The sequence below is a fragment of the Syngnathus leptorhynchus genome, chromosome 3, assembly GCF_054491065.1.
Source record: "Syngnathus leptorhynchus isolate UIUO chromosome 3, UIUO_Slep, whole genome shotgun sequence".
Lineage (NCBI taxonomy): Eukaryota > Metazoa > Chordata > Actinopteri > Syngnathiformes > Syngnathidae > Syngnathus > Syngnathus leptorhynchus.
Window position 1 is genome coordinate 14340592 of NC_141197.1, and position 14382 is coordinate 14354973.

The 14382-nt window shown below is 40.4% G+C and overlaps 1 protein-coding gene across 7 annotated transcripts in view; it reads left to right on the top strand.

The window, feature by feature from the left end:
* The window catches only part of esrrga (estrogen-related receptor gamma a), a 139721-nt gene that overhangs the window by 102471 nt on the left and 22868 nt on the right, over window positions 1-14382 (top strand). For all 7 annotated transcript variants that reach the window (XM_085907548.1, XM_085907544.1, XM_085907542.1 and 4 more), the window contains 3 exons: window positions 2872-2988; window positions 11387-11497; window positions 13999-14181. In XM_085907548.1, coding sequence (XP_085763674.1) covers window positions 2872-2988; window positions 11387-11497; window positions 13999-14181 — 411 coding nt within the window. The remainder of the gene's footprint in view (window positions 1-2871; window positions 2989-11386; window positions 11498-13998; window positions 14182-14382) is intronic.

A 14382-nucleotide genomic window follows, 5' to 3' on the forward strand; every position in this document is an offset into this window, starting at 1 on the left:
TTATGGGATGAGATCAGGTCCATGCCCGACAAAGAGATTGGGCCCCACACGTGTCGAGATAAACGCACAAACTCCCACTTAAATAGACTGTCACACGCACCTCCCACGCACACACATACACATGACCTTGTAATCACGCCGTGTGTTGCTTTGACCCTTAATTCATCCGCAATTGCTGCCCTGTCTAAACTGTCCACGTGGCCCATTTCATTTGGAGAGCTTGTTAAAAGTTCAATAGGTGAGGACTCGCTTACAGATTAAACACAAGCGCACTGCCACTGTCTAGATATGATGCCCAGCTTATTTGGCAGTGTGACCTTGCGTGTCCGCCTAGTTCTTGTTCCATCATTTTCACTCCACTTGTAATCCCCACCCTTCCTTTGCTGTAGATATATGTTGCAGGTCAGGCTCGAGGTCACAATGCTTGACTATTATTGGGCCACTGTCACGAAAGGTTCGCATATGGACACTTCAGGTACAGCTGGACGATGTAATGGGATTCAATACAGAAGTTACAGTATTTAAAAAAAAAAAAAAGTAAAACGCAAAATATATTAAAAATGTAACGTTATTAATATTTTGGATATTGACTAAACTAGTTTTGATGTCAGGAGTTGTCGCTGCATCAATGTTTGGGGCTTGAATTAGAATTTTGAACCAACTTTCTAATTTCTGCTGCTTGATATATTATATTCTTTTTTTATTGTAATTTTTAGATGTTTTACAACATAAGGTTATTTTTCCTCGTTAAAAACATTATGGGATGGGGCTCAATTCATAACATTATGAAGTATTCTTTTTATAACTAGTCAACAATTTGTTTTCCAACCTATTCCTACAAATTTATGTAAATTTAGCTATCATTACAGTTCATATGTTTGGCTCGGATTTATTCTTAGACCTCTTGGAGCAAATGGGTCATGACATTATCATTGGCCACCGCGCAAGCCAAACTCTTCCACACAGTGTCTGTGCACGTTGGCGAGCATGCACGTCAGTAATACGGGTGTGCACATGTGCCCGTGTTTATGCACGAGTTGTGTGTCTCAAAGTTGTGTGCCTTGGCTGGATGCGGGGCCAGGCTCAGATGGGCAGTGGCAGCCATATTGGTGTGTTTCAAGCCATTAGCCAATAAAACCGCAGGTAATCACCAAAAAAACACCTCCAGCTGGACGGGGAGGAAAGCGTGGAGTAGAAAAGAAGTAGAAGAGGAAGAGAGCAAGCCTTTGAATAAACAATAGTTTTATAGAAGAAATACTGGAATGGAGATGATGGAGGATGGAAGCCAGGCACGTGGATGTAGAGTTTGTGTTTTCCATGTGTGCATGTGAGAGAGAGGAGAGAGAGTTTGTGTTTGTGTGCGCATCACAGCATGGAAGAAGTGACTGTGGCAGCTGCTGTTTCTGTGGCGTCAGTCCAGCAACACCTGACAACGAGCATCTATCACCCCCTTATTGAGAGAGGGGGGATGCATAAAGGCGAGTGTGGGTGTGGAATGATGGGATAAAATGAAACGAGAGCCACAGAACGAAAGGTTCAAAGCCAAAGATGGCTTTTGGTCCGACCAAGTGGTGGTAAAAGATATTGTAAACATGAATTCGACAAGATTTACACAACATGCAAACATTTTACATACAGCAAATGTATCCATCAAATTCATAATGGAAGGCTTGGTGATTTGCTACAAAATGAAAGCATAATTTATCACCGGCTGTATATTGCGCACTTTGTAGACTCAAGCATTCGTCTTACACACACTCAACAAAGGCGGTCAATTGTAATGCAGCATGTGGACACACATACGCACACACCTCAAAGGAGATTGCAGGGGATTTGAGGCCCTCATATACCCCCCCCCCCGGACACCGACCGTCTGCACGTTATACAAAGAAGCCTCCGAGAAGAATCATTGGCTTCTATAAGCCCACCTTCAGTGTCCAAGAAGAGGCATGTAGGCAGAACTAAAGACACACGCGCTCCTGTGGAGCTATTACTTCTTGCTACATTTTAACCTCTCTCCGTGAAGGATGTCATAGCATACAAAGAGCATCCAGCCCGCTCGCTACTAATGCAGGCCGATATAATATGTTTACTATGTAGCATCCTTCATGCAAACCAGTTTTGAGTCAAGGTGCTGCAAATCACCTGCTGTGAGTGTCTCTTTAGCGCACTTATTCATTTAGCTAGTCCGTGTGCGCTAACGAGGCCCATTACGAACTAAGGTTCGGGTGTCATTAGCACATCTAGCCTTAGCGCTAAATAATTGCTGAATTAATGTGCTCCACCAGTATCTTCCACATAGCGAGCTAACATGTCCCATTAGCGGCGTCTATTAGGTTTCCCTGGCGTTTAGCATGTTTAGCCAGTTACTTTCACTAACATGGCCAATTAACGAGGGTCTTGTTAGCCATTAAGACCAGTTTGTGCATTTAGCCTTTTCCCAAGCTAACTAGCCCCCTTAATCAGCAGAGTAATGAGAAAACATCCTCCCCACAGCAGCAGTCAATAGTAATCACTGTTTATTCTCTTTCACTGGGAGACACTTGAGCCTTTCTCGGCTACCGAGGCAATGTACTTAACTTTGGGAAGAAAAAGAACAGTTTTATATTCTTATATTATAGTTCAATATACCTCTTCAAGTCAATTTTGTAGCTTGTGTCTCCAAAATACATAACAGGTACATAACACCAAAAAATCAGACCTACAAAACAGAAATGATCGATATTGGCTATTAAGACAGAGCTGCTTGCTTCAAATAGATGCTCATTTTATAAACTCTTTTCCTAAGGTGTTTTTCTCTTACGGCATGTCCTGACGTCAAGCAACCACATTTCCCGAGTTTAACCCTCTCCTTTGCGCTTCCCTTCACAGGCAACATCGAGTATAGCTGTCCAGCCACCAACGAGTGCGAAATCACCAAGAGGAGACGCAAGTCGTGCCAGGCCTGCCGCTTCATGAAGTGTCTGAACGTGGGCATGCTGAGGGAGGGTAAGGGAAAAGGTCTCTTCCTAATCTTTCTCCGTTAGCTGTGAGCAAAGTAATCACGAGTGACGTTGCATTTAAATACAGAACAAGCAGAACTAACCAATAAATACAAGAATTAAGTCCTATAAAATGTTCATTTAGCTTCTTTTGATTCATATACATTTGAACCAAAATAAATAAATGAATTATTTGTCATCATATACTAAGTTATAAATACGTATTTGTATCAATTTCTACGAAATTTTCGACACATTCCAGGGATTGACTTTTTATGAAGATGCGATATGTAATGCAATAGATTCATTTCCTGTTTCATTGCTTTCATTCACTTGTTACACATGATTTATTGTCTGTCTTGATGCATTACACTCACTCCCTACACACACACACACACACACACACACACACACACACACACACACACACACACACACACACACACACACACACACACACACACACACACAAGTATGCACGCGGCACATATGTGATGTCTAAATGAGGTAACATTAGTTGCTCCAGCAGTGCTGAAAAGGAACAACTGATATGACTGCCCTGGCACCACTTTGATTAAATACACTCATTTCTCTCTTTCACACTCCCCTGGTACCTCTACCTCTTTCTCTGCCTTTGGTCTTCCCACCTCTGACCTTTCCACTCCCACCACACTTTCTGCCACGCAAGGAGGAAGAGGACGGCCGATAGAGAAAGTCTAAGAAACGGGACTAACGGGAGGGAGGAGGCTTGGGAGAAGAGATTGATTTATAGGCGCTGAGGAGAGGGGCCTGGGAGGATGAGAGGCAAGGTGGGGGGGCAGGGTGGCCGAATGAAGTAGAAAGTGTGTGTGAGAGAAAGCAGAGGGAGAAGGAGGGTCAAGGTTGTAATTGATGGGAGACCTGGACGACGCCCCCCGCCCTCCCTTTTCCCGGCCGTGGTCCGGGAGCGTGGCTCAGCCCGCCGCACGGCAGCCTCCTCGCCATCCATTCTTGTCTTTACGCCGCCCTCCTCTTCTCCCACTCATGCTTGTGCAACCACTTCATCCATCCACTCACCTCTACATTTGCGCTCCCCTCCATCCCGGTGTGGTGATGTGCACTGACCGGACATTTCATTAGGTACAGTATACCTTCAGTATAATGACACCCGGATCGAGAGAGTTGGAAAGGGATTTTTTTTTTAAATACTGGTAAAACTAGAGTTCAAACACAAAAGCTGTCAAATGTCATTTAAACAGAAATATTCACGCCTCAGGTCCCATCATCTCCATTTCAGCCAATCACAAATCCATACATATTGCTAATATTGCTTTGATTGTACGCATGAAGTCAGGATAAAATAATTTGGTGGGACTGACAGGCCTTAGTAAATGTCGGAAACAATCGAGTTAAGATTAAGATCACTCACAAAATGGAAAAAAAATAAATGCTATTCAATTTACAAACAATGGAGATGCTTTGGCATCAATTATTCTTGTGTTTGCAGTGAACTCCACAAAATAATGCCACTTTTTCCAAAATGCTATTTAGCAAACAAAAAAGGCAACCAACCATTGAAAAGACATTTCCTTATCATGCAGTGAACTGCAAAGCTACAAGCACACATAAACATGAGCACCTCTTGTGACAATTTTCTGATACAGCTTTTTGTATTGCCTCTTTGACATGACATAGTGCAAAACCTTAGCAAACAGCATGTAGATGGTGTTGTAAATAAGCAGAAGAAACGATATTTTTCCCAGGAGTGCAACAAAACCTTTCCCTCCACTATAAATGCCAACTCATCTCTTCTTGAGTCCCCCCCGCCCTTTATTCCCTCCCAACAAGCTGCTCCCTTAACGTTTGTTCTCCCAGTCAATCTCACATTGGCAGAAGCCATGTTTCATCTCCCGTCGTGTCCAATAAGTCTCCTTGCATGCACGTGCATCGGACCAATACACATATTATTGGCAGCTTCAACTCATATTATTTGTCTGCGGAAAGGTGAAAAACTCAACTTTTACAATCAATTTATTATCAAATGCTTTCATTGTATCGCATTGGAAAGAGGAAAACAAATAGCAGCATTTAGTGGCTGCACATACATCATTCACACACACACACACACACACACACACACAATACTAGGCCTATATATATTTATATATATATACAATATACATCAAGCTGACAGACCACAGCCATCCCATTTGTACCGGTAGGTCTGAATCTAATACACAGTGTCCCACTCTACATAACAACATGGCTCATTGAAGTTTTTCACATTTTGCATCCTAAAGCAGAATGGGAGGAGATGAATAGCACTTTAGAGGAAGTAAACATAGTCCTTTATCGTTGCTTTCATCTGTAAGGGATTACTGCAAACTGCTGTCTAGCCTGCAATCTACTACAATCCAACATAAACGCTGCAGAATAAATTATTTAGGACTAGCTGAGTTTACAGCAGAGCAAACACTGATAGTGTGAGTTTATTGCAATATTTTCCCAACTTTAGTATCACATAACTGTGATTATTTGATAAGTCCTATTTTTAAAGAAACCATCCATGACGGATGACTTTTATATTTGTCTTGCACTTAAAGCTTACAAAAATTTAAACGATGTGATGCAAAAATATACTCCAAAAAAATAAAAGGAAAATCTGATCATAAATTTGGATACATAATCTGACGCGTCAAAAAATTTTACATAGTAAAAGATGTTTTCATAGGTTGTCTGGACATAATGTGCAATGTTATGTACAACCCTGACACCAGCAACAGCATCGATCAGGTTTGACATCCATCCACTCATCCATTTTCGATGCCGCTTAGGCTCTCGGGTGAGCTGGAGCCTAAACCGGCTGACTTTGGACACTGCAATCTTGACTGCTCACCTGCATGGAAGTCAGGCGATTGACCCACTGCACCATCAGTGACCTTAGAGTTTATACGCTTGATCAGCGGTATCATTCAAATTCCAAGCACATTTAAAGAGGGAAGGAGGAAGAGGAGTAAACAAGCGGAGGAAGGCAGGCAGGCAGCGAGCGAAACAACACGGGGACGCCCACCCACCAATATGGAGCAGCTAATTTCTGGAGCGAAGCAATTAAAAAGCCTGACTTTATGATGAGAACTTCCCCTCTGGCAATGACTGTCTGTCCATTTTTAATGAGGTCATAATGATGCGTCAGCTGAAGCCCGAAAGGTCGTAGGGGCGGGGCTTAGGGAGAAGTATTTGCGTGTGGCGGGAGTGAGGTGGGGATGATTGCAGGTAAAAGATTGGCAGAAAATAATGAAGCAGACGAGGGCTAAACGATCACCAGGGGAGTCTGTGTTAGCTATTTGATTTGCTCCCTTTTAAACGCACTTTATGTGCATTTGGACCCCCCGAAAAAAAGCTCTGGCATGGAAATAAAGTGCCGTGATGTGAATACAAAACGCGTAGCAGACAATTGAACATGAAAGGTTTTGGCAGGAACGCCGGGTGCATGTGTACCGTGCATATGCCGCTATTGACAACGGTGCGGCTGGCTTTGATGACGCCACGTCACACACGTCCTGCTTCAAAGAGACGCAACATGTCCGGGCCGGGACCAGAGCCTTCATCTCTATCAAGTCGTAAACGGCCAGCTGGATTCAGATGGTCCACTAGCAGGGACACAAAACCACGCGCCGCTCATATAAACCCTGGCATGTGGCCTCACACACAGATACACACACACACACACACGTACACACACACACACACACACACACTCCCTGTAGCTCGTGCCAACTCTGGCCATGCTCCCCAAGACCTAATGAGGGAGATTGGGTGGAATGCCACAATCTGTGTATAAGACTTTCTTTCTGTGTGTGTGATTGCTGTCCCTATGCGGCTCCTGTTGTGAGTCATAACTCTTTAAAACTTTTCTTTTAAAATGAAAGTTGAAAAAAAAAAAACTTTTTTTTCACATTTTATTTATTTAGCTCAAGGGCGGCCATATTGCCTTGTACCACCACTTTGCTGTCAACTGAAAATGACATCATCGTGCACAAGGGCTCCTACCTGTCTTTTGGGTTTGGTCATGTGACGTTCAGAAGCAAGGAAAGTAATTGTAGTTCACGGCGGTCGTGTCCCGGACTAAAGCACAACCAGTTGGGTATCTTTTGACCCTTTAAGGCCACCATATCTGTCGATCCTGTAAGGGGAATGCCGATCTTTAACAATTTTACAGTTCTTTCCTTTCCACTTTTAGCAACTTAATGATTTCATTACCAGATCGTATTATTGAAAATTAATAGGTTGGAGGAAATAAGAAGAATGCATAGAATGAAAGGAAAAGGAAAGCAAAGGGATGCTGGGGAAGAGACAAGATGAAGTGAAGGAAGAGAGAAGTGCCAGACAACTGGTGGCGTCTGGTGCTTCCTCATGGGATGCATGGAGCTAAATTTGGCCTGTAGTCTTTCCTCACTAAGTGTGTGTGCATGCAAATGTGGATGTGTGTGACTGTGAGTATGCCGCATCTGGTTGCAGCCCATCTAGAAAGGAGCGAGCTCAGACTAAGTGGACCACTGTCGCACGAACAGTTGGTTTTATTTTTATTTTGGGGAGGGGGGGCAACACGAGTCAATGTACTGCAAGATTTGGGTCTGAGAAAGGGGGAAACATTGACTGGGGAAATGTATTTGTTTTTTTTGTTTTTTTAAGGGACCTGACACTGAACTCAAACACATGGCCACCTTCTTACACACACACACATATTCACTCAAGAGTGACCGCAGCCACCTGCCCGCTCCCTCAGGCACGGCTGGTCATATGTGATCTGATCTTTAGGAAAAAATAAATAAATGAAAAAGACACTGCGTAACACACACACACACACACACACATTCCTCACCGTGCCATAACCTCAATATTTCAATATCAGCTTTTTATTTTTATCTTTTAATTCAAGCCCTCCTTTACCTTTTGTCAAACTACAGCAGCAATAAAGAAAATGCAAATTCTGTCATCTTGAATGTCCTCAGCAGAAACAAGCACATTTTTTTAGAATATGGAGTTGCCGTGTGGGCAGATATTTTTTCTTCTTCTTGACAAAGTCAGAGGCTTTATTTTTTTGGGTCTCGGCATTAGCTAAGGTCTTCTCTCAGCCTGACTTCTTTTTCTCTCACTCACTGTCAGCACATTCTCATTGGACTTTTTTGTCACCTCTCAATCCGTTTGATTTGCCCTCGACTTACGTAACATCATCAGTCCGTTGAAATCACTCTTCTTTTATATTTCAGCATTGTTGTTCAACGGGCACATCATCAGCTTTCAAAAAAGATGCCAAATTATAAATGTTCTTTCTAAAGTCACATTGGTTCCTCTTATGGGCTGAACAAATTAGTCAACGTCACTATTTTGCATCGACGTTTCAAAGGTTGATGTCAACTTAATGCTAATCACGTTTTTTTTGTCTATTCGTTTTCAGATTGGATAATTTACAGAGGATTTTTCACTCACATGTTCAGGACAATAATTATTTGTGGAGTTTATCGACTTTAACGTCTTCCTCACATCTATATTCATTTGGCCTTTATTTATCCAGTTAAGAACAGACTTTTATTTCCATGACCACAAAAGAGCATTTACATCATATAGCTTCCATAAAAAACAATTCACACCATAATAGGTGATGCGAAATCTTTATCCGTCCTTCTTTTTAGATCTGTCAAGTAGAAGTGAATTGGCCCATGCTTTGTCCATCTGAGGACTTCTTCAGTCTCAATCCACTCTCATTATTCTCAACCTTTCATTTATTAGCTCTAACGTTCCCACTTTTTTTCTCCATCCTTTAAATGTTCTACTCCCTTTAACTGGGCCATCCATTACAACCCCCAACCATCCCAACCTTTTAATTTTTTTCCCCCCATCACAATCTTCTCTTCATTCATCTTTTATCAACATTTTATTTCCATTCGGCTCCCATAAACTCATTTATTGTGCTCTCCCTGGTGCATTCTTAGCTACCAGCCCACATCTAGCTTACATTTTCTTTCCGCTCACTTTCCCGACGCCATTCTTTATGATTTGAAGGCTCATTTGTTAGGATGAGCTAAAGCACTTCCACTCTCCACCCTTGCCTCCCATCCCCGTCTCTTTTTTTGTAGGCTTTGGAAATATAATTTTCAATTTTTAATTTGATTCATTTAGATTTGATCATTAATCAGCACCGGGGGAGAGTTAATTTGGTGGAAAATAGATGAGGTAGTTAGAGAAGGCTCTTTATGAAGTGACTGCTGGTCCTTTTAAGTTACAAGGGAGAGCGGGGGGGAGAGGGGGGGTTCAGCTCATCACAGTTATTCCGGAAGAAAGTGTTTCTAATTCTTTCAGATTAGCGTGCATCGGCAAGCTATTACTCCAAGATGAGCCCAAACGTTTTGTCCGTGCAGGTGCAGGGCTGTGCTGGCTGCTCGTGTGTCCCGGGTCATTGTAGATGCTTAGTGCATGTAGAAGTGCTTTTTGAACTCCTGCTGTTCAGAGTTTCTTGACCGTTTGCTGACACTGCTTCCCCACTGCAACTGGATTTTCAGACCCCCCCACCCCACTCTCTCTCACACGCACAAACATTTTTGAAGGGGTTAATTCTCGGGCATATTCTGTCCAAATTTAGTAGAACTTTTGGACAAAAAGTTTTCTCAGGGTATTTCGGTTTCATCCCATCAAGTTGTAATAGTTTGGGATTTTTCATCATAGATCTATTTTAGATTATTTTGGTTTGAGTGTTGAGGTTTTTTTTTTAATTTGGTTGGTTTTAGGTATTTTTTAGTGTTGTTTGTTAGTTTTTAGTATGTTTTTGTTTTTTGAAAATCATTTATTTCAATTTAGTTTGTATTACTTTGAGTAATAGTTAATTTTTTAATATAAAGTATTTGTTGAGTGCAAGATTAAAAATAAAATGGTCATTAATTATGGTGTAATAAAGAAAACTCCAATAGCAAGTTAAATACAATGAAAATGAACCTTGAAAGTTCATGTATGATATTAATTGATGACAATAAAAAGGAAAGACATATTCAATATTATTATAGTTACTTTTAGTCAGTTATATAAATGTTTATTTTGTTAGTCAAAAATGTTTTTTCAATTTTAGCATGAGTTATCTATATTGTATGTGTGAACTCTTACTACTAATTGCAAATAACACAACAGACATTTCCATTAATATTGACTCCCTCTTTTGTGCCAATAATCCACTAATTCACAATCATTGTTTGCGTGCCTTGGCAAAATAGCAAGTGCAGCTCTTCCACAGATTAGTTTTGCTTGTTAAACTAAGAAAGTAATCTTCACTGGATTATACTTAAAATTCCTTTACTCTCGTCTCTTTTTTGCGCACGCACCCACAAAAAGTAGAGTCTTAATTAAACAAATGCATGTGAGTCTTTTTAAAATGATTAGTTCTCATTTTGTTATCTTGGTAAGCTTAATTATGTGATTCTTTGGCTGTCGATTGTTTTTTTTTGTCTTAAAAACAGACACGTAACGGAAATACTTTGTTAAACCAAGCAATAGTGTTGGTTTGTATTTTTCTTAACAAAAACATCTGTTGAAACATTCGCCTTGAGATTCGAGTTTAATTTGTTCGGTGACCATACTTGGAACTCAAAGTTGAAATGTCATTTATCCAGTTTTAAAAAAAAAATAAAAAATCTTCAGAAAAATTGAATTCTGTAATATATAAAAGCATTCAGGAATGTCATGATTAAATAAAATGAAAAAAATAAAATCTTTTTTCCCACATCATTTGCTTCAGTTTAGGACATTGTACTTATTCCTTCTGGGGGAAATATAGAGACTTTCAAACTTTTATCAACCAAGCAATGGCTTGTATCTGGAAAGGTTTCTCAAGGTATCACTGGAACAATGAAACCGGTATCCAAAGGTCAATTTAGCAAAAGGTTTAGCAGTTTTGAGTCCAATTAATTAGTCAAAAGCCATGCAAAAAATATTGTTATTAATCCCATTACATTACCCTAAAAGGAGTCTTTTTTTTTTTCCTCCAGGGCACATGACACCTATGTCTTCCTTATCCATTTTTAAGTGGTAACCACGGTAACATCCAATACCCCGAGAGACAAGCCTAATTAAATTAGGGCTCCTTTGTGTCAATTAATTAAGGTGACAGAGGAAGAAAGAGCGAGATAGCAATTGGCCTCAGAAAAAGAAGTAGTCAGAGTGTGCAAAAACGATGTGTGAGTTACTTTTGTGCTCAGATCGATTTCTCTATGTGTTATTAAGAGCAGATTTGTTTGTATTATCTGCATATTCTACCCTCTACAAACAAAAACATTGACTTCACATGAAAGCAAACTTTTTACGTGTACTAAGTGATTGTTTTCGGTTTTGGTTAGTGCTGCAATTAACATTTTTTATTATATCCCCCGTTTTGTTTCCAGGTGTTCGTCTGGACAGGGTCCGCGGTGGAAGACAGAAGTATAAACGTCGGATAGATGCCGACAACAGTCCTTATCTGAACCCTCAACTGACTCTGCCTGCCAAGAAGCCATGTAAGAGCACACACACGTGCACATACACACACATCCAAATGCATGTACTCCTTGTCCAGGTTGGATTTCAAGGGTAGGAATTTTCATACCTGCAGAGGTCAACAATTTTTCCACTAATATTGCATGATTGCACGCAGGCCGTGTTCTTGTAGACAACAGTTGGACCGTTAAAAAAGGGCTACACACTCGCATACACAAACACACACACGCTCACACAAAAATGGACGCAGGGTGGTGAGAAGCCCATCTGTTTGGGACTTAGTTCATTTCCTTGTTTCTACAGCTACCAGTTTAGGGTCATAACATTTTATACGTGTCATATTTTACTCTAAAGATATTCATTTAGCTCTGGCCGGATTTGCTGTTTTTACTGTCAAGTCCACTCCTAGCCAGAAGCTGATGATTGGAAAATGAACAAGAGCAAGATGGGAGGTGAACCCAGAGATGGAGAAGAGGAGGAGCAGAGCACGCACGTTAGGGAGGGAGAGACCAGCCAGAAATTTAATCCGGATTAAATCCAATCTGGCAACCACATCAAACTACAGTTAGCTCTCTAGCTAACCGTCTGGTTTCACACACACATACACACACATGCATACATGCAGTGGAGATTGAGTGGTGTTTAGCAGCTTGCTCCCTAAAGCCCATTTTGCTTAAATCTGGAGCATATTCTGATTTAGTCCAATATGTTGAATGGCTGCATGAGAGTTTAGGCTAAATTCTGCACCACTAATCATAGAAATGAAGAGATCATTCGATTGTGGCCATGTTATTGTTTGAACAAATACACTCTGTTCAGTTGCTTCCACAAACGCAATGACAAACTTCCTCGACATATGCCAACTACTATTGACCCTCTGATTTTTATTGGTTTGATTAAATTTTGGTTTGAAAATTTTAAAACATTTTTGACAAGTTTGAGAGGTACTTATTCCTTCAATTCCCTCGCAGGGCTGAGTCACACTGACTTCTTGGAGGGTGGAAAAGTTTTTGAGATTTGGGTTGATGAAATACCACCAGTTTAGACCCACAAAAATCAGCAGCAAAAAAAGTAAATAAAATAAAAATAACACTCCATGTATATATTTAAGTACCTATTTTTCTCCTGCAGCCCATTTATGTCTAACCAAATCCACAATGCTCACATTGATTGTGTGAGAATAGGACAATAACTCAGTGTTTGGAAATGGTCTTGCATTGATTCTCATTAAGGAAACATTAAATAGAATTTATTTGCAGATATAGAGCTGTGGGCGTACATGTTTGTTAGCGTGTTTCTACCTTCGCAACACGAACAATTACGTGTGCATAAACTGATATTTTTAAACCATAACACTCAATTCCTTATTTGTTGTAACTCCTCTTAGCTCTTCTCTGTTGTCAATCCTCTGCTTGATTAGTCAGTGGATTCATTTAGGAGCAGGATATCTATGTTGCTAATGGCCATTGAGATCTCATCACCACATGTCACTATTACTGGCTGAGCTGTTTGCCTTTTACATGTTATTGATGATCGTCTTTGAGATGGGAAACGAGTGGCAACGCCACGTGGCCTTTTGAAGTATCGCCGCAATAATGATGATCTTTCTATGATAACATTGAATTACTTGAATTGAACCTTTATTGTCATTGCACAAATGGTGGTAAAGCAAAAATTAGGAAGATCGTTCTTGATTGGTGCAATGAAAGGGCAGATAATGATACCATTCAAACCCTATCAATATTAAATTACCAGAAAAGCGAAATACTGGATTACCAAAAAGATTTAAAATATAAACAAAGGTCCGCTTTTATTGAGTCAAGAGTACAGGAGTATTTATTGTTTTTATTTAGCTTCCTCATCCCAAAGAAAAAATCTGTTCAAGTGTTACTTCTTTTTTTTATGTATTATTTTTTCACATTATTAAATATCTGGTCAACCCATTCATTGTAGAAAATGCAATACAATATTGAATAATAATAATAATAATAATAATAATAATAATAATAATAATAAACTTTTTGACATAGTACACACAAAATCCTATCCAAGCCAATTTGTAAATCTGAAAACAAAAATATAATAAATAAAACTGGGTCTTTGAGTTTTGATTCCCTCTGCTCTAAAATGCACAAGAACGCCTTGCCTCCATTCCTAATGCTATGGTCGCCATTCAGTTCACATTATTGAATCTAATTAGTCTTTTTTACACTGTCTATAAAAATGACTTGAGCAAATAATGAGTGTTTTGCCTGAACATTTCATGGCTAATCAGACGCTCTTGCAATCATAAGCGGTGGCATATTTTACCGTGTGATTTGCATCTGAATGATTTTGTATGTATATGTTCAATGTCAAATAACCGTGTCATTTCTTTGAGGTCTTTGCATGCCACTTTTTCTTGTATTGATGATTTCTTAGCCTGCACTGGTGTGAATCATCTTGCTCAAATGTAGATACATATATATATTCACTCTCTCTCTGTCTTTGTGTCTTTCTCCTCGTCTGGTGGTCATGTCAGTTGCCTTTGGCTGCCTTGCAGATAACAAAATCGTCTCTCACCTGCTGGTGGCCGAGCCAGAGAAGATCTACGCCATGCCGGACCCGACAGTACCAGACAGTGACATCAAGGCTCTGACTACGTTGTGCGACCTGGCTGACAGAGAGCTGGTGGTCAACATTGGCTGGGCCAAGCACATCCCAGGTAGGAGAAGCCTGCTAAATTTGTGTGCATGCTGTGATAAAACACACACACACACACATACAGCCAATGCTTACTTGGTGTTGCTTACACTTATGATGTGACCTTTCACCCCAATCCCCACACCCAGACAGTTTGAACTCTTGACACCTCCATCTGGCCAACCAACTGCTTTCACATCGTTCACAACATATATATTCAATC